General features: G+C 62.8%; 3 protein-coding genes across 19 annotated transcripts in view; 2 read left to right on the top strand and 1 right to left on the bottom strand.

The window, feature by feature from the left end:
* Positions 1-6: 6 nt before the first annotated feature.
* Positions 7-10,385, top strand: Tmem179 (transmembrane protein 179). Its single transcript, XM_015488794.2, has 4 exons — positions 7-68; positions 6,795-6,932; positions 7,768-7,846; positions 8,734-10,385. The coding sequence occupies exons 2-4, from the start codon at positions 6,889-6,891 to the stop codon at positions 8,911-8,913; spliced, it is 303 nt and encodes a 100-aa protein (XP_015344280.2). The 5' UTR covers positions 7-68; positions 6,795-6,888; the 3' UTR covers positions 8,914-10,385.
* Positions 10,386-10,633: 248 nt separating this feature from the next.
* The window catches only part of CUNH14orf180 (chromosome unknown C14orf180 homolog), a 10,603-nt gene continuing 3,130 nt past the window's right edge, over positions 10,634-18,106 (bottom strand). For 2 of the 14 annotated variants that reach the window (XM_048799447.1, XM_015488787.2), the window contains exons 2-5: positions 14,174-14,297; positions 12,416-12,545; positions 12,024-12,059; positions 10,634-11,640 (exon numbers count right to left, since the gene is read on the bottom strand). In XM_048799447.1, the coding sequence (XP_048655404.1) occupies positions 11,351-11,640; positions 12,024-12,059; positions 12,416-12,545; positions 14,174-14,281 (564 nt within the window). In that variant the 5' untranslated portion in view covers positions 14,282-14,297 and the 3' untranslated portion in view covers positions 10,634-11,350. Of the gene's footprint in view, positions 11,641-12,023; positions 12,060-12,415; positions 12,546-14,173; positions 14,298-17,870; positions 18,101-18,106 lie in introns of those variants that run through there. The other 12 variants (XM_048799454.1, XM_048799455.1, XM_048799452.1 and 9 more) reach the window with 9 other exon arrangements.
* The window catches only part of LOC125615383, a 22,036-nt gene continuing 21,002 nt past the window's right edge, over positions 17,073-18,106 (top strand). For all 4 annotated transcript variants that reach the window (XM_048799446.1, XM_048799444.1, XM_048799445.1 and 1 more), the window contains exon 1: positions 17,073-17,717. The gene's annotated coding sequence lies outside the window, so the exon portion shown is untranslated. The remainder of the gene's footprint in view (positions 17,718-18,106) is intronic.

The following is an 18,106-nucleotide window of genomic DNA, read 5'->3' as shown; positions in this document are numbered from 1 at the left end:
CTCTCGCTGCTGCTGGCCGCCGCGCACGCCTGGCGCACGCTCTTCTTCCTGTGCAAGGGACACGAGGGGTAAGTGGGGACGCTCGTCCCCAACAGACGCAGCCCTCAGGTCGCGCAGGTGCCCCTTCCGTGCCCTCAGCGTTCCGGGCCCTCCTATCCACAGGAGCACGAGCACTTCCAGGGTTCCCGCAGCCCAGAGACCTGCAGGTGTCAACACTGGGCCCTCACCACCTACGCACGCAAACACAGGGGCCATGATGATCATCCGTACAAGGCCAGTGCCTCCTTCCCCTCCCCACGAGCTTCCGGTCATCGACCCCCCTTGTGGTGCAGATGTTGCACAGTCATGGCCGAGCTGGCCAGGCCCTTTCAGGCCTTCCTCTGCTGGCGCAGCCAGGCTCCCACTCTCCAGAACTGGGGACAGCTCCCAGCCAGATTCTGTGCCTGCGCTTTGCGCTGCTCTCTCCTGAATGGGGGAAGGGCCCAGGCCTTGGTGGCCAGGAGAGTGGGGGTGCCCTCCAGCACTCCCCATCATCCTGGGACAGAAGCGTGCTGGGGGGATCCTGGGCAGGCACACCCTTGGCTGGGGGCAGGGCAATGAGGGAAGGCCCTGCTTCCTGGTTCCACTACCTCCCTTCCTCTGCTACCATTGTCTTCGTCACCCTGTCCTGCCCTGGCACTACCCTGGAGCTGGGGGAGGAGGTTCACTGGGGCTGGGTGGGTTCCTCAACCAGTGGCATCTTATTAACCCCCACCCACTTGAGGCCTGCTGGGCCTGGGAGGAGCCAGGGTGCCTGTGTGTGAGGGACAGTGAGATCCAGGCCTTCAAACTTTGCCCCGCCCCCATCTGTCACTTGTTGGCAGGTTTTAGTGGCTTCTCCCTCTGCAGGGAGGTGGGAGATGGGCAAGGACTCTGAGGATGTGGGGGTGGGCAGGAGTGGGGCCAGCAGGACTCCTGCTGCCCACCCTGAGAGCTGTCAGTGTGGCTGTCACACAGAGAGGCAGAGAGAGAGGATGAAGGGGGCTCCTGGGGCAGAGAGTGGGGCCAGCAGGCTGTGCCTGGGTGGGGCTGCAGGACCTGGAGGAGGGGTGCAAGTCCTAGGACCCCAGGTGTGGGAGTGTCCTGCAGCTGCTGTAACCAAGTACCACAAACTGGGGGCTTCAGGCCCTTCTTCTCTCCCGGGTCTGGAGGCTGGATGTCCAGAATCAAGGTGTCTGCAGGGCCCCTTTCCTTAGGAGGGTCCTTCCTAAGTGCCTTCCAGCTTCGGCTGCTCAGCAGCCCTCCTTGTTCCTTGGCTTGGGGCTGTCACTCCTTTCTGTGTCTGTCTTCACATGGCTTTCTCTCCGTTTCTTGGTCTTCCCTTCTTCTCATGAGGACATGGTCACTGGATTTAGTACCCAGGATGATCTCATTCTCAATCCTCAACTTAATGACACTTTTAAAGACCCTATTTCCAAGTAGTCACAGGTACCTGGGGCTAGGACTTGGACATAGCTTTCTGGAGACACAGTTCACTCCACTAAGATTCTGCACACAGGGCCTGAAGGAAGCCAGATGTCAGCTGGGGAGGCCTCCAAGTGCTGAGGGTTTGGGGCCCCAAACTCTGGGCTGTGAGGCTGGGGTCTGCCCAGGGTGAGCTTGGCAGGTCTCCTTCTCTCTCAATTCCTCAATGGCTAGGGTCCCGAGGAGATGTTTGAGATGTCACCTTCACCCACATCACCAAACCAAGCCTTACCCCGTCAGCCTTCTGCAGGTCCAGGGGGTAGAAACGTCTCTGGACAGGAGCTGGGGCTGAGGAGGGGACATGGGAATAGTCAGAGGAGGGGATGCCCCAGGTCCTGGGGTCCCTCCTGCCTGGGCCTCTGGAGGTGGAGGGTACAGGCCATGGGGGTCAGCCACTGCTCAAGCACATCCTTCCAGCCTTCTGGGCCTCTGCAGGAGAATTGGCCCCAGGGTGCTCATGGGCTGGCCAGGGCTGACAGGAGAGCAGGTCTCTAGACAGGACTCAGCTTTGTGGCCACAGCAATGGGTGATTTCAGAGAGGCGGGGCGACCACCTGAGGCTGAGGGACAGGCGAGGGAGTGAAGAGACCCAGAGCTTGCAGGGCAGGGATCTGTCACACAGGGAAGCTCATTCTGCATGACTTAGGCAGCAGACCCCGGGAGCCCCGGCTTCTGTCTTGTCATCTTGTAGAAGATGTCCACCTGCCCTGTGGAATGGCCAGCATCGCCCACTTTAAATGTGGAAACTGAGGCATGAGTTTCCAGGTTCTCCCGGGCTCTTGCATGGAGTCATTCCTGAGGTCCTGAGTAGCATCACTGGCTGAAAGGCAAGCTGACCAGCCCACAGTGGGATTTAGGAAACAGATGGCTGGGTGGTCAGGGCACTCCGAGGAGGACCACATGGCTTGAATGCACCAGGGGCCAGACCTAGGCAGCTTTTGCTGGTAGAATCTTGGGGCCTCTCTGCTCTAGTGGTTGGATTCGTGTCCTGCCTGGAATGACCCCTCTCCAGTTTTTGTGTGGGCAGCCATGGTTGGTCCAGCCTTCTTTCCTCCAGCACATAATGTCCCATCAGGAGCTATTGGCTAAGGCCACAGGGCTTTTGGCTGCCTGCCCTCCTCTTGGCCTAGTGCACAATCTAGATGGTGGTCTCAGCTGTGATGTCAGTACTCATCTGAGTTCTGTAGGACTTGAGTAAAGCTTTTGCAAGCCATTCCAGGCTGAGGGCATCAGTCTGAGGGGACCCTGGTGGGGTGAACTCAGGGCAGGCATCTTATTTGTTTCTGTGTCCTCAGGGCTGGGTGCAGGGCCTGGTGTGTGGGAGTCATCAAATGATGTTTGCTGAGAGGTATCAGCAAGATGCTTGGGTCCTGAGGTGTCCTGCCCTGGGGGCACACAGCTGGTCCTGTAGTCCTTGTAGATTCATGACTTAGGTAGCCTAGGGGTCAGCCCTTCAGACCTGCTGTGTCAGTAAGTTCTGGCCTCCTGAACAGCTTGGGTCTGCAGAGGCCAGCAATGGACGAGGTGGTCAACCCAGAGCAGCACCTCCAATGCAGGCGAGCACAAGTGCTGGGTCAGCAAAGGGACTTGGGACAGCTAAGGGGCTAGGGCAGGCATCTACAATGAGCTCGTGTGGTGGGCAAGGCTCTCAGGGCCATCAGTACTCTGTCAGTCTCTGGTTTCTGAGGTCAGCACACGCACTGCTTCTCCCAAGGCGAGGCAGCCACCTTGAGGCCCTGGCTTCCCTCTGCCAGCACCGAGGCAGAGCCTGGGGCCTGTTGAGGGGCCCTGGGCTGGTCCTGAGCTGTGGGTCTGGAGCATCACCCCAGAGCTCTGGGCTGAGTCGGTGGCACCTGTATCTTTGGGGGTCTTGCCTGCAGGGCAAATGGCAGGGCTGCTGTGGGCTGTGGGCCTGGGCTGGGGCAGCTCTGCCGAGAGGAACCCTTTGCGCCAGGCTTGGCAGCAGCCTGTGACTGGCTGGGGAGCAGGGGGTTAAGACAACCCATCTGCCTGCCCACACCTGTCGCTCAGCCTTCAAATTGCTCCCGGCTTCCCAGGGAAGCCGTCACCATGGAGACGGCACATCCTAGGCTGGGCACCCTGAGAGGCAGGGGGAGAAGATATGTTAACCCTGTGTGTGCTACACTCCTCCTTCCACGGTGTCCTGTCCTGGGTTTGTGTGTTGGGGGACAGGGTGGGGTGACATTGTGACCCTGGAGGGCTCCATCCAGATGAGGCTTCACATATATCCAAATCTTCAAAAATCTGGAAAGCCCAGCAGGGTCCGTGGGAACCCACCAGGAGTGGCAAGATAGCGGAGGAGGCTGTCAGCAGTGGCCCTGACTGGGCCTTCCTTGCCTCCTGGGGGCTCTGTGTCCGGCCATGGCAGGAGAAAACCATGATGCTGAAGTGTCTGGCGTCTGCAGATCATCAGAGTCTCTGGCTGTCGGAGCCTGTGTGTGAGCATCCTCAGTGTTGGCCAGGGACAGGGGCAGGGACTGCAGGGCCCCTGTGCGTCCCAGGTGTGTTGTACCAAGGGATTCGGGGACGGGCTCAGGAAGACCCTGCGCAGGAGCTCCAGCCTGTGGGAAGTGCTCTCCAGGGCTACCTCCCACCCCGCCTGGAGTTCACTGCACAGCTCGGGGGCTGCTGTCCCATCCCCACTGGGGAGGCACAGATGTGGTGCTGGTCTGTCAGTTTGTCTGGCCTACTGTCTGCACTGTGGCCAGCCCAGCCCTGCAGAGACCAGCAGGGGGCAGCAGCAGCTGCGATGACCTGTCTGGGAGTTGGGAATGCCAGGTACCTTGGTGGTCCTTGGGAGGACCGCAGAGTGCTGTCCAGCAGGTGGCGGGATGAGTGTGTCCTGGCACAGGCTGAGTCCTCACCCTCCTGCTGTCCACTGAGCTGGATTTTTGTGCCAAAGGCAGGGCTCTTGCTTGGCTCTGTCTGTGGAGGCCAAGTCCCTGCCTGCCCCCGGCCACCCTGTCCTCCTTGGCTGGAGCAGAATAGCCAGTGCAAGTCTGTATGGGGGTGAGCCCCGGGTGACCATCCTGCTGTCCTCCATGAGCCGTCCTCCAGTGGGCCAGGCCCCTGCTCCCCCAGCTTGCTCAGTCCCAGGCTGCTCTGCACAGGGTGCAGCAGTCCTGAGCCCCAGTCTCCAGGCACCTGGTGCCCATGGGTGACTGCACTTCCTGCAGCCCAGTTTCTTGGTGGCAGCGCTGACTTTAGCCCTGGACATAGCTCCAGATGAGCACTGAGGGCTGGGAGGGCAGTGGGCCATTCACAACAGGGGATCTGTCTTGGGAGGCGTGGGCAGGGAGTGAGTGTCCCTGGGAGTGGAGCCCTGGGTTACCTGGTGGACAGCACCTGCCTCCCAGCAGGGGTGGGAAGGCGAGTGAAGAGCCATTGTGGGGCAAGCAGGCCGGGCAGGGCACAGGGTCCTGTGCAGAGCGGGGCCACAGGGCAGCGTCCACCCAGGGTGGGGTCTGTCTGCTGCCAGTGTCCGTTGTGCACCTGCAGGTGGGATGGGACTCGACTCGCTGGGCCCTTGGTCGGAAGCCTGGGTGGAGGCCTGGTCTCCCATCTGGGTGCCTGCCGGTCCTGCTTGCCCTGCTCTTGCTGCTGTGACTGCTGGGTCACAGCCCATGGCTTTAAGAGCACTGCGTCCTCGGGCCCCTGTCTCCTCAGGGCTGGGGTCCAAGCTTCCCATCCTGGGGCTCGGCTGCTGGCCCAGTAGCCACTGATGCGGGTGGCCCCTGGTAGCAGTGCTGTGGGATCGTTGCCGAGACTTCATAAGCCTGGTGACACCTGCCTTGAGCTGGGTACAGGGACTGGGTTTGTCACTGGTGTGTCACCTCCTGGGCAGAAGAACCTCAGGCTCCTGTTCCAGCACAGGGCCTGGCAGAGGCAAGAGGAGGGCGCGGGGAGGGAGGGCACAAAGCAGGCTCCCAGGGGCATTGCCCATCTGCTTGCCTGGGTAGCACCTGCCACGCTGGGGGCCACAGCCCGACTTCCTGGCTGGGATGCCACGTGGATTCCAGGTGGTCCCAAAGCCAGGTTGCTTAGAGTCTACACATGGACAGCACCAGTGGGCTATAAGCCTGTGGCAGTTTGGAGGTGGACAGGCCCTTTCTGGCCACCCTGCTCCTTGCTGCTGTCCTACATGAGGGTATTGCCTGTGAGGGCCCCACTGGGGACGGTCCCTGTCCCCCACCCCCTGGCACCTTAGTGGGCAGCTGACCTGAGGCTCGCCTAAGGGACTTTGAATCTCAGGGGCTTCTGGATGGTGGATGTTCTGGGCAAGGCAGAGGTCTGGTGGCGTGGGTGACCCCACACAGGTCCCCTGTGTGGGCAGACAAGGAAACAGTGGCACCCTGGGTGCCGTGGCTGTGTGCACCTGGCGGAGGCCCTGGGGCCCCCGGGGCAGTGGGCCCAGGCCTGAGCCAGCCCCCCTGATGGCCCCCTGACCCGGGCTCCCAGCTTGGCCCTGGTTGGCCTGGCCTGTGCCAGTTCCCCTTACAGCTCGTCCTTTTAGCTTTAAATAGGTCAATCAGCACCTTCGGCAAGTCCCTAGTGCAGCCAGTCCCCAGTGCTTTGGAGACCATGAAGGTAGAAGACCCTCCTTAGTGTCTTAGGCTGTTTGAGATGCTAAAGCGAAGTACCCTGACCTGGGTGTCCTGCTGCAGTCCTGGAAGCTGCGTGTCCGCGGCCAGGGTGCTCTCAGGTTGGGTCTGGGGAGGCCTGTTTCCTCGTTCGTGCACGGCACCTTCTTGCCGTGTCCTCATGTGGTGGACACATGATGAGTCCCTTTTACGAGGCAGTAACCCAGTTCCTGGGGCTCCACTCCATGGCCCATCCCTCGTGCCATGCCCATGGGTTGGGATTTCCACAGGTGAATTTTGGGGTGGGCATTCGGCCCACAGTAGTGGGTGACCGTGGGGGTGGCCTGGGCCGTGGCCTTGTGCTGCACAGCCTCAGGAGGGCACCTTGAGTGCCAGTGCACACTGATGCCTTGGAACAGCCGTCTCGTCCCTGTGCTGGCCTCCTGCTGGCCCTGCCTCCCCTGTGCAGTGACCGTCCCGTGGTTCCAGCTCTGGGTCTTTGGGAAGGTGAGATGGGCAGCTCGGGGCTGCGTGTGGACTAGGGCCGAGGGATGGCTGTAGAAGGAGAGCAGCCCCTGAGCCCTGCTGGGACCCATCTGGGTCCCAGATGCCAACCAGGAAGTCCAGAGGGCTGGGCCCATGTTGGGGGTGCTGAGTGCCCCCTGCGTCCATCTCCTGTCCTTGGCTGCAGCTCCTTCTTCTATGCCTTCGTGAACCTCCTGGTCAGCGCCTTCGTGGTCTTCCTGGTCTTCATTGCCAGCACCATTGTGAGCGTGGGCTTCACCATGTGGTGTGACACTGTCACTGAGAAGGGCACTGTGCCCCACAGGTATGCTGCCCCCTGCTGTGTCCCTGGAAGACCTTTCCCCAGCCTTGCCTGTGCCCCAGGGATCTTCCCTCTGAATCCTGTCCTGGTCTGCAGCTTGGCCCTCCCTCCCCCATGCCCCCACCTGTGCACAACTGGTCGCCCCTTCTGGGAGCCCACCCCCTCCTTCCTGGCTAGGAGAGCCACCAGGGGTTGGAGGACCCTGGAAAGCTCAAGGTGGCCATGCAGTCCGAGACCCTGGGGTCTTGTCCTGAGCTGCCTGTGGGGGACAGAGGCTTGGGTCCTGGTGGGGTTGGAGGTCTGGCAGGGTAGGGGGTGGAGAATAGAGTAGAAGGCTCTGGTGGGGCAAGGTGGCTCCCTGGCGGGTCAGGGACCTCTGTGATCAGGCCAGCCACTTGGCTGTGACCTGGGGCAGCCTCTGACTATCAGGGTGCCCAAAGTGGAGCATGTGACTGCCCATATCCCTCCGGGATACTTCTGCCCAGCCCTAAGAAGGCCCAGACCTGGGAAGCAGGACCTCAGGTCACCTCTTCCGGAGGCTCCACATTCTTTCTTTAAGAAAGTCGACTCTGGAACCTGATGTCTAACTAGGTGACGCAGACCTGGGCACATTGCCTGCCTGACTTCTGTGTGTCCAGGGGTTATCCCAGGCCAGGCTGGGGTGGGTCTGCGGGTTCCTCTCCCCAGAGCCAGTCCTGCTGTGCTGATGGGGGTGGGGACCTAGAGGCTCCCCCTCCCCCGGGCGGACGGCCCTCAGCACTTGGGAGCGGTGCTCCCTGCTCCCTGCCAGCCACTCTGCCACAGAAATCACCCTCCATACCCACGCCTTGCGTTTTAGCTGTGAGGAGTTCCAGGACATCGACTTGGAGCTGAGTGTGGACAATTCTGCCTTCTATGATCAGTTCGCCATCGCCCAGGTAGGGTGGGGCCATCACTGCCGGTTACTCGTGGATCTCTCCCCAGGGAGGAGCAGGCCCAGGGCAGCCTGCAGAAGCAGAAGGTGCACCTGGAGGGGAGGGCAAGGTTCCTGGTGGCTGGATGGGGTGTGGGGAGGTGGGACTGGAAAGGGGCGTCACGTCCTGGGTTTGAAGGGAGGGGTCTGTGTTCTGGACAGGCCTCAGAGCGCCCTGTGCAGGTGGGTGGTGCAAGGCCCAGGGTCATCCTGGAGCAGAACAGGAGGCCATTGTGGTGTCCCAGGTGTCCCTGTGCACGGGAGGCTCCTACTCTGCCTGTCTGCCCTGCCAGCCCTCACTGGGCTCCATGCTGGGCATCCTGTTGGCTGGACACATTGGTGGTCAGTGGGGCCCCAGGCAGAGCCTGGAGGTGAGGATCTTTCTGAGGTGACCTGAAACGGTCACAGACAGTGACATGTAAATCCAGCAGAAGATGCTCCGGGCCTAATTTGTGCCAGTTAGATGGTGTGGGGACAGACGTGCTCAAAGGGGAATCGGGTAGACGTGGAGCCGGCCTGGAGCTGATTAAATTGTTCTCTTTCAACTGTTTGGAAACAGCAGATAAAGGTCAGTTTATTCCAGTGGCTGGAGGGGTTCCTGCTGTGTGCAAGCTCCTTGGAGCTGAGCAGCCCCAGCTGCTGGGGGGACGTGGCCCTGGCTCCTCCCCAGGGACCCCCTCCTGGGGGAGAGAATGGAATCCACAGGCTCCTTCACAAACTTGGCTCTGGAGGGGGCTGCAGAGAGGAGCCTGAGGTCCCCAGGCCTCTCAGCACATGTCCTCACTCACAGAGTGGGACACTTGGCAGGGTGGGTGCGGGCTGTGCCCTGACGCTGCCCTGCTCTCTGTGCAGTTTGGCCTCTGGGCGTCCTGGCTGGCCTGGCTGGCCATCACCATCCTGGCCTTCCTGAAGGTCTACCACAACTGCCGCCAGGAGGACCTGCTGGACAGCCTGGTCCACGAGAAGGAGCTGCTGCTGGCCAGGCCGGGCCCCCGCGCCTCCTTCCAGGGGGAGAAGAGTGCTGTCATCTAGGCTCCCCGCTGGCAGGGGCTCCGACCCCAGGATCCTTGCCCATCGTCCTGTCCTGGGGGAGCAGCTGGGGATCCCTGCCCGGGCCCCCACCCCTGCCAGCGCCGCCCTGCATGTGTCCCCCCGCCCTGCCTGCTGTGAGGTGAGCACCCCGATTCCCACCCAGAGCCTGGCAGCGGCTGGCTAGGCAGCAAAGGGCCAGGGGCTGCCAGGCTTCACGCAGCACTCGGCTCTCCTCCTGGCCAGGTCCCGGGTCCCTTTGCCACTGGGGCGGCTGGTCCACACTCCGCCTCTGTGTGACTGTGCGTGCCTGTGGGCGTGTGGACAGGGGGGTGCAGGTGCAGACCAGCTGCCCAGGAGGGTGCTGCTGTCCCCTCCTGCAGATTGCAGCCCAGGCCTCAGAGCCTGGCCAGCCCGGCCCACAGGAGCAGGACGCAGGCAGGGAGCCCTGGCTCCACACTGCGCTCGGTGGTGAGCGCTGGTGGTGGCTGCGCAGCCCTGCAGGAGAGCCCGGTCCTCCCTGGAGGGCATGTTCCTCTGTGACCTTGTTCCAGGGGCTGGGACCCCACGTGGAAGAGCCCCCCGCCCTGGCCTCCGTGAGCCAGTTGCCCTGAGCTAGTCCACAGGCTCCCTCTGCACTGCCATGCCCTTCTGGAAGGGAGAGCCCAGCCGTGTCCAGCTCTCTGCTGTCCACCAGTGACTGCTGTGTTTCAGGCGGAGGGTAGCTCAGACCAACCTGGGGAGGCTTGGTGAGCATGGTCAGCTGGGCCCTGGGAAGCAAGGCCAGCAGGGACTTGTCAGGACACTCTGAAGGCAGGTGCCAGTCCAGGGGAAGTCCAGGCCAGGTGGGGCAGGTTGCTGCCAGCCCAGGGTTCAGCTGGGAGTTTCCCGCAGGTACTCAGGGGACAGTATTGTGACAGTCTGAGGTTCCCAACGCTGCTCTCCTCCTGGGCCCCTCACATCAGCCCTAGTCCACTGGACACAAAGACCCTTCCCAACCCCAAGGGTCCTGGTCTGTCTCCCCAACACAGAGTGGAGTGGCTCCTGCCTCACTCTGCCCCGGGTACAGCCCCCGGGACCCTGGAAGGAGGAGAGAGGGACAGGGCAGGGGACAGGGCAGCTGGCCAAGGGCAGCCGCTGTCAGCGCTGTGTGGACCTACGTCCGCCTGCACTGGAGCTCCCTGGGGGGCTGTGCATGGCTCCCCAGACACCTAGGCCCTGGGGGTTCCAGGAGGGGGCCTTTGACCTGGGTGCTGGCCTGCCGTGGGCCCCGGGCCCCTGGGGGCTGTGGTGTGGGTCCCCACAGTGGCTCCGCTGCAGACTGCTGTTGAGATGCCTGGACTCCTCCCTGGCTGTTTTCAGGGGGGCACCTTATTTTAATTTTCCTTCTGGCTAAACTGAAAGTGAAGATCTTGAACCTCCACGTGTCTCTTTCTCCAAGTCAAAATAAAAGCAAACCCTGTCTCCACTGCGGATGAGGGCTTGTCACGTCTCCTGGCTGCCTCCCCCAGCCTCCCCCAGCCTCCCTGTTCCCGTGGCTCTGACTGCCTGCAGTCTGTGATTTGAACCACTGCATCCTGGGCTTGTACTGTCAGTTTCAGGGGCTTATCAGGAATGGCCTTCTAGGCACAGTGGGCCTCACGCCTGCATTTCAGGGGTCTGAGTCTCACGGCCCCTGGGTGACCCCTTGGGTGTTTGGACAGATTTGAGGGATTCCTCTAAGTCCTTGTTTGAGCAACATTTATTACAAAAACAGCTGGGATGGCAGTTCTGTGGGCCTGAGAGCTGGACACCTCTCTCTGCCATCTTTGCAGTGGACAGCTGGCTGTGGGGAGGGGGCCCAGCCCCCTTCCAGCCCTGACCCAGAACCAGGTTGAGAGGCAGCCCCTGCCCAGGGGCTGAGCCTGGGCCGTGAGCCTCCTCTCAGAGCCTCCTTCTCATCTGCAGTAGGGGTGGGGTCCTGCCTGTCCTCCAAGGGTGGGTGAGGTGGCACGGGTCTGGGGACGGCTGGGCTGGTGCAGGGAAGTGGTAACCAGGGGTCCCCTGACCCTGAAGCTGCAGGAAACCCTGGAGACCCCTACCCATGGTCTCTGAGGCCTGGGGGATCCGTCCCCTAAGCAGTAGAAGAGAGTGAGCTGGGTGTCCAGGTAGGACTTGCCTCAGTGTATCCCCCCATTCAGGCCAGGGTCCCCACGGGGTCGAGGGAGGTGAGGCCCAACAGCTGGCAGTTGGATCCGTCCTCTGACGGACTCTCACAGTGGACCCCAACACATAAAACGGCAGGGAGGTGACGCTGGGCGGGGCAGTGTGTCTCCCGTCTGGCCTCCAGTCAAGGTGGTCACTGTCCCTAGGTCCCCCTGCCAGGAGTCCTGGGTTTGCCAAGCAAGCTGGCAGGGCTGTCTCCTGGTCCTGGGGCCCGAGGACTGCCTGACGCTCTACCCTAACCCTCATCTACCCAGGGCTGTCCAGAGGGGACGTCCTGGCTGGCCACTGGCCAGACACCCAGGAGGCAGTGCCAGCAGGCCAGGAGCACGTGCCACAGGCGCATGAGGAGGACAAGGAGCCGGGCTCGGAGGTCCTCCAGGGGTGTGGCAATGGACTTGGCCCGGCCACAGCACAGGCCCAGAGCTGCCCCCAGCAGGACGCACACGGAGAGCCGCAGGAGCAGGGAGCTGCCGCCCGGCAGGCGCTGGAGCAGGGATCTGCGGCGGGGCAGGCGCCGGCCCGACACTGTGGGCCGAGGCGGGGCGGGTCAGTTGTGGCCTGTGCCCTGACCCTCTCGGGTGAGGACTGGCCAGGGGCTTCCCCTTGGAGGGAAAGGGATGGAAGGAGACCCAGGCTGCCAGGCCACTGTCCTGTGCCCATCAGGATGGACATTTGGGAGGGTTGGGGGTGACTCCCAGAGTCCCTATGGGATGGGGATCTCCACTCCTGGCCAGAGGCAAACTGCTCCCCAGCTGTGTGCACCAAGGACCCCAGTGTGGAGCCTCAGCTTTGGAGCAGACAGGGGAGATGGGGGCATGGGGACAAGATGTGGGGCCGGGACGTGCAGGAACTCCTTGTGGGTGGAGGCCCAGAGCGCTGGGCAGATGGGGCTGGGGCTTAGAACTCACCCTTGACGGTGGCCCTGGTGTCTCTGCTGGCGATGTCTAGGAGGGAGAGCACAGATCCCTCAGCCTGCAGGGCGCCCAGCCCTGCTTGTCTCTCCCCCACCCCAGCCCAAAGGACCAGCAGCCACCCAGCTCCAGACAGGGCCCACTCCTCAGGGCCCTGACCCTGCAAGCACAGTGGGATGGAGAGCAGTCCTCGCCCATCAGCAGCTGCCCCACTGACCACGACCCTGTGTCCATGTGACCTCTTGCCCAGGTTTTACTGGGGGTCTACCTGGGAAAACAGAACAGGGACTGTTGCCCCTTCTGGTGGTCCAGGGTCCTGCCAGAGCTGTGTGGGCACTGCGGGCACCACCCTCTCCCAGACCCTGATGCTGGCCCACATGCCCTCTTACAATGAATGGCCGCCTCCAAGGGCTCTCGGAACCGCACGTGCCTGGAAATCCTCTGTGGGTCGGCCCCGTGAGGCCCTTGCTTGGGCTGGCCGCGTCTCAGGATGGAGCGGGGCTGCTTCCTGTCACTGTCCTGGCCAAGAGTGGGAAGCAGGCAGCAGTGAGCACATTTCAGCAGAGTCCTCACTGTCCCCTGGGCTTTAGGCAGAGGGACAGGTGTGGAGACCCCAGAGCTGCCCTCGGCCCCCCACCCTGCCAGTTGCTCTTACATGGAACCCGGACAGTGCTGAGCAGGCGGGGCAGTAACCAGCAGGCCCCTGTCCAGCCCACACTCTGTGCCTCCCAGTCCGAGTGGGGCACAGCAATGTTTGCATGTTAATAAGAGGAATAACCCATCCTAAGGTGACCCCATGGTAACCGGCCACTGACGGAGGACTTTCCGCCCCAGGGTCGTGAGCCTGCCCTGAGTCCCACTGAGTTCCTGCAGGCTCTGTCGCGGGGCCCCGAAAACCAGGCATGGAAAGGCTGATGACCAGGGATCAGGCGGGGAGGGACGGGGGTACAGAGCTCTACCCTGCCCAGAACCCCCTCATACAGATGAGGGGCAGGGCCTGGACAGGGCTTGGGGACCCACCAGCAAGGCGTGGGGCACCTCCTCCCTGAGGGGAAATGCCAGCCCTGGCCCCTTCCTCCGCATTGTCTCTGGCTGCTGTTCTGGCCCCAGTAGGGACTTGGGGGACATGGAACATGGGGATGGCGTGGGGAGGGGCCCTGGCTTAGGGGGCCAAGATAATAAGTTCCACCCAGCTCCACGGGGCTGGCTGTGGCCTTGCCTGGCCACTGGGGCCTCTCCCTCGAGGATCTCGGCCTCCCTTTCTGCGTCAGCACGTTCCCAGGCTGCTCCGGGGTGAGCAGGAAGGCAGCTGTGCACCCACGTGCCCACCCAGGGCTGCCGCCCACCTGCTCCGTTACCAGCTCATCTGCCCAGCCCCAGGTTGGAAGATGAGCTCCTGGCCTCTGTGGGCCCCAGTGTCTTTGTCTGTGCACAGGGACAAGAGGCTGTCTGCGGGCCATCCCCAGGTTCTCCCAGCTGGGCACCACCACCGCACACAGCCTGCTGCTCTGGGGTGAGGGAGGCTGCCCTTCAGGGCACTGGACCTGGCAGTGAGCTTAGAGCCTCCGTTAGGCCTCAGGGCCTGAGGTCTGGGTCCCTCCTGCTTCGACGTCCCCGATCCTGCTCTGTGGAGAACTCCCTTGCTGACACCCCCTCCAGGTCCCATCCCTGTTCATCCTGGAGGACGCTTGGTGACAGCCTCAGGTGTCCTGTCTCACCTGTTCCCTCGCTCCACCACTGGCCTTTCTGCGCTCCTCAGCTCTGTCACCTTCCACGGCTCCCATGTCCCCTGCCTCCATCCGGCCCCCACCCTGCCAGTTGCTCTCACATGGAACCGGTCAGTGCTGAGCAGGCAGGGCAGTAACCAGCTCCCTGCCGCTGACCTCCTCAGTCTGGCCATCTCCCACCCCCGTGCTGCTTCCGTGCCTGGGATCCTGGCCTGATGCTGTGTGCCCACCTGGTGCCTCCTCCCCAGACCAAGCCCTTCAAGGTGGCCTCCCTACCCCACCAGGCCCCAGAGTTCCCCTCCTGCTGTTCCTGGGGCAGAGGACACCTTCAGAGCAAGAGTGGGGACCCTGCCTTCCTCACTGCCCCCACCCCAGGGGACACAGTGTGTGCAGCGGGACGTCTCTGGCAGCCCGCCTCACCCTTTCTGCCCTGGGCACCTGTGAGCCCCACGTGGCCTCATTTCTTCTGGGCTGACGTCGGGGCCCTGGCTGGGGGTCGGGGTGTGAGGCTGGCACCGTGGTCTTCATTTACTGGAACATGGTCCTAGGACAGGAGATGGTTCACTGCATGAGCAGCGCCCCCCGTTAAAGACAAAGGGATGAGGAGACGAGTCCTGGGAAGCCAGGCTGGCTTCCAGCTCCGGCCGGCCTCGCCCAGCGTGTCCGCGGCCCTCCTGCCCAGCACAGACGAAGCCTGTGCCCTGTGTGCTCAGAACTGCTCCTGCAGGCAGTTCCTCTGCTGCTGCCTGGTCGCCATCACCCTCGTCTTTCTGGCTGTATAATACTCCTCAGGGCATAATACTGCCCTGATTTGCACCTACCCACCTGGCAGTGTGCCTTCTGTCATTGTCACCGTGTGTCTCTCTGCATTGCCTGTCTCAGCAGGGTGGCTCTGGCTCCCACGAAGGGTGGGAGCTTTGCAATGCCAGGGCTCAGCGGGCCCTGGGAAAGGCTCTTCCAGAGGGTCCTGCAGTGCCCCTGAGCTCCTGAGCCCACCCCTGCACTGGCCAGGTTTGTCCCTGCTGCTGTCTGTCCCTCTACCCTCTGTCCTTCTGTCTTTGTCTCTGGTTCTTTGTCTCTAAGCACATCTCTCTCTCCTTGCCTCTCTGTCTGTCTCTGACCTGTCCCTCCCTGGGTCACGCTGCTCACTTCCTGGTACAGAGGCACCTCCTGTTCCACCAGTGTGTCCCCAGTTGCCAGGAGCTGTCAATGTCCCCTGTGCCTTGCTCAGGGTGGCTGCCCAGCACAGATTTCCTTCTTCCATAGCCTTGGCTGGGCCTTGACCTCTAAGGTCTCCTGGACGCCACTGGGCATCCCAGCAGGGGCAGCCGGACATCAGCCCTCCCAGGCCTGGGGCTGCCGAGCACACCTCCCTACCTTCTCAGGGGAAGTGAGGTCAGAGAGGGCAGGAGTGTCCCTGGCCACAGAGGCTGACACAGGGCTGCTGGGGGCTGGTCCTCCCGGCTCCTTCCCAGTTAGATGGGTGGCTTGGGGCCGTCTACCCTCCTCCACCCTGCCCAGGCTCTCCCAGGGCCCTGATGAGGGGCATTTGATGGGCATTATTGCCCTCCGGGTGGTGGCAAAAATTTGAATTTCATGAGAAGCGTCCTGGTTTCTGTGGACCCTCCCGGACCCTGTCCCTGAGGGCTGGGAACAGGCTGGGGGCTTCCCCTGTCCCTGGCTGCCTGGAGGGGTGAGGCTGGGCCGCCTGCAGCCTTCCTTCTGGGAGAGAGCTGGCTCCTGGAGCCCTGTCGGACCTGAGCATGGGGTGAGCCGACACACCCTGACATCCACACCACAAGGCCCGCCAGGCTCGGTGACCTGACGGGGAGCGCTTTCTCCCAAGGTGGCGTCAGGTTTTACTGCAAACAGGGCTGAGCAAGGAGCCGGGTGCAGGAGCCAGCATGTCTACCCATGCTCAGGGAGGGCCTTCTGCTAAGAGGCTGTGCAGCCTCAGTGCCCAGGGCTGAGGCCATCGGAATTCAGGCCCACGTAGCCTCCAGGCCAGTGCTGTCACAGAGCACCAGGCTGTTCTGTTTGGGGACACTGCCTGGCAGGCAGCCTGGGCAGCATCTGCAGAGAGGGTGCTGGACCCAGTTCACACTAGGGAGGGCCTGGAACTGATGAAGCCCTGCCAGGTTGTCAGAGGCTGGGGTCAAGGGTGGGCAGGAACCTTGTCAGTCTCCTGGGCCCGGAAGGGGGAGCTATGGGCTCTTTGGCTTCTCCTGTGGCTGCACAGACTGGGCACCCCAACCCTGCAGCCAGCCTGCCCAGGTCATGCCCTGCACTGCCTTGGAGAGCAGGCTGGGTAGGCCAGGGCCACCCCAGGCAGGGCCACACCAGGCTGGGCCACACCAGACTCAGCCCCTTGGCCGCATGGTCAGGAGATCTGTGGTGCACTGTCCTTGGACAGGGCTCTTTGGGGGATTGCAGGACGACATGTGCGTGTGAGTATGTCTGTGTCATATGTGTGATTATGACAGTAGCCACACGTGGGAGAGCGTGTGTGTCCCTGGGAGTGCCCACATGTGTGTACATGTGAGTGAATGTGATGGTGTATGTTGATGTGGGAGAGCGTACACCTGCCAGGATTGAATGCACACTCACTTGTTCCTATCTGCAACTGTGTGTGCATGTGTGCACGGAAGTGATTGTGTGTGTCTTATTTGTGTGTGCATGTGTGTCTGTGCATGCAGATGTGACTGTGTGTGCCTGTGTGGTGTGTACACGTGGTGTGTAAGCACGTGATGAGTGTGTGCAGCGTGTTTTGCGGGTGCTGGGCTGTGACCTTGCTGGTTGGGGGTTGGGCTCTGGAGCTCCTCATGTGGCCACCTGTGACCTTGAGTGAGACTCAGCCTCCCTGGGCCTTGACCTGCTCCCTGGTTGATGCCAGCCGCCTCGGCAGCTGCGCCTGGACCCTGCCGGGTGGAAGTGGGCTGTGTCACAGCAGCTCCCAGCTGGTGCACCTGCCCCGTCGTCCCTCCTGGGAGAGTGGATGCCAGGCACGGGGACAGCCCCTCCCCCATGGCCTACGGCCCCTCTGGAGCTGTGCACTTCACCTGGCTGCCCTCGTCCCTGCTCCCAGGAGGCCACCCACCCCTGTACAGGCAGGTGCTGCCTGGGCCCAGACTTCCCCTCCAGGAGGGGAGGAAGCTTCCTCAGGAAGCAGGGCTTTTGGTGTCCCCAGGCCTGGCGGGGTTCTGGTCTCTGTGACCTTGGTCATGTGAGTGAGCTCCTGGGGGCTCATGTCCCCAAGTGACGCAGCAGAGAGGTGGCCCTGGTATGCACAGTAGCAGGGGAGGCCTGCTTGTCCCCGCCCCCCCAGCAGAGGCCTTGGTGGCAGGGACAGGGTGTAACTCGAGTGTACTTGCTCTGGGGCTGGCTGGTGACAGATGGGTGATAAAGGGTAGAACATAGTTCCTGGGGCCTGGGCCTGGGGAGTGTCACCGCCATGCCACACTGCTGGGGAGGGTGCCTGTCTGACGGGTGCTGCCCCTCGCTCTGGGCCAAATGGGGCCCCAAAGACCCTCTGAGCATTCTTGGGGCTGGTCCAAGTGCCCCACCTCATCTTGAAGCTGTTGGGAGCTGGTGACAGCCCCATGCCGCGTCTGTCCACCTGCCATCCCTCCTCTAAGCCCCGGCCCCTCCCCGGCCTCCAGGGCCTGTGGAGGAAGGAGCTCACTGGCTGCTCTGCTCCCTCCGTGCCGCCCGCCTACCCCCACAGCCTGTCACCTGCATCTACATGCTTGCCCAGGGCGCTGGCCGGGCCCAGGTCCAGTGGCTAGCCTGTGCCGGCCCCAGTGCCCAGCCGGTGCTGCCAGCGGGCCCCTCCTCGGCTCTGACCACCGAGGGACACCCTGTTTGGCACCCACAGCTGCTCCTCGTGTACCCCCACTCCGAAGTTGAGCCCGTGGGCATGCAGGACCCAGGCCCACAGTCCTGGAGGGCAGGTGCTCGGAGCCCGGTGAGTAGCGGGCTTTCCAGCTGTACCACCTCCAGGGCACTCTACGGGGGCTGGGGACGGGCCAGGCTCCTGGGAGACCTCCTGGGAGAGTGAGGAGGCTCGTGAGGCACACGCACACACGCGCACACACACACACACACACACACACCCCACCTGGGCTCCTGCAGTGCAGCACCTGTCCCGGGGAGCTGGCCCACCTGCTGCGTCCACACGCTGCTGATCATCAGAGCCTCGCCGGGCGGCTCACAGGCGGGCGGAGAAGTTTCCATTACAGAAACACAGGCCGTGGCCTCAGCAGCCCTGAGGGCCTGGCTGCCCGGGGGGGGGGGGGGGTCCTCGGCTGCAGGCGCAGTGGATTGTGGGAGGCTGTGCACCCCGGGGCCTGGGGC

The sequence above is a fragment of the Marmota marmota genome, unplaced genomic scaffold, assembly GCF_001458135.2.
Source record: "Marmota marmota marmota unplaced genomic scaffold, marMar, whole genome shotgun sequence".
In the NCBI taxonomy this organism is placed as follows: domain Eukaryota; kingdom Metazoa; phylum Chordata; class Mammalia; order Rodentia; family Sciuridae; genus Marmota; species Marmota marmota.
Note: the sequence above shows the minus strand (reverse complement) of the source record. Positions and strands in the feature narration are given on the sequence as shown.

Bases quoted from the DNA above. Each gene is read 5' to 3' on its own strand.
- Tmem179 (XM_015488794.2), top strand. From the start codon at position 6,889: ATGTGGTGTGACACTGTCACTGAGAAGGGCACTGTGCCCCACAG. The intron at 6,933-7,767 runs GTATGCTGCCCC...CTTGCGTTTTAG, and splicing joins AAGGGCACTGTGCCCCACAG to CTGTGAGGAGTTCCAGGACA. The intron at 7,847-8,733 runs GTAGGGTGGGGC...CTCTCTGTGCAG, and splicing joins ATCAGTTCGCCATCGCCCAG to TTTGGCCTCTGGGCGTCCTG.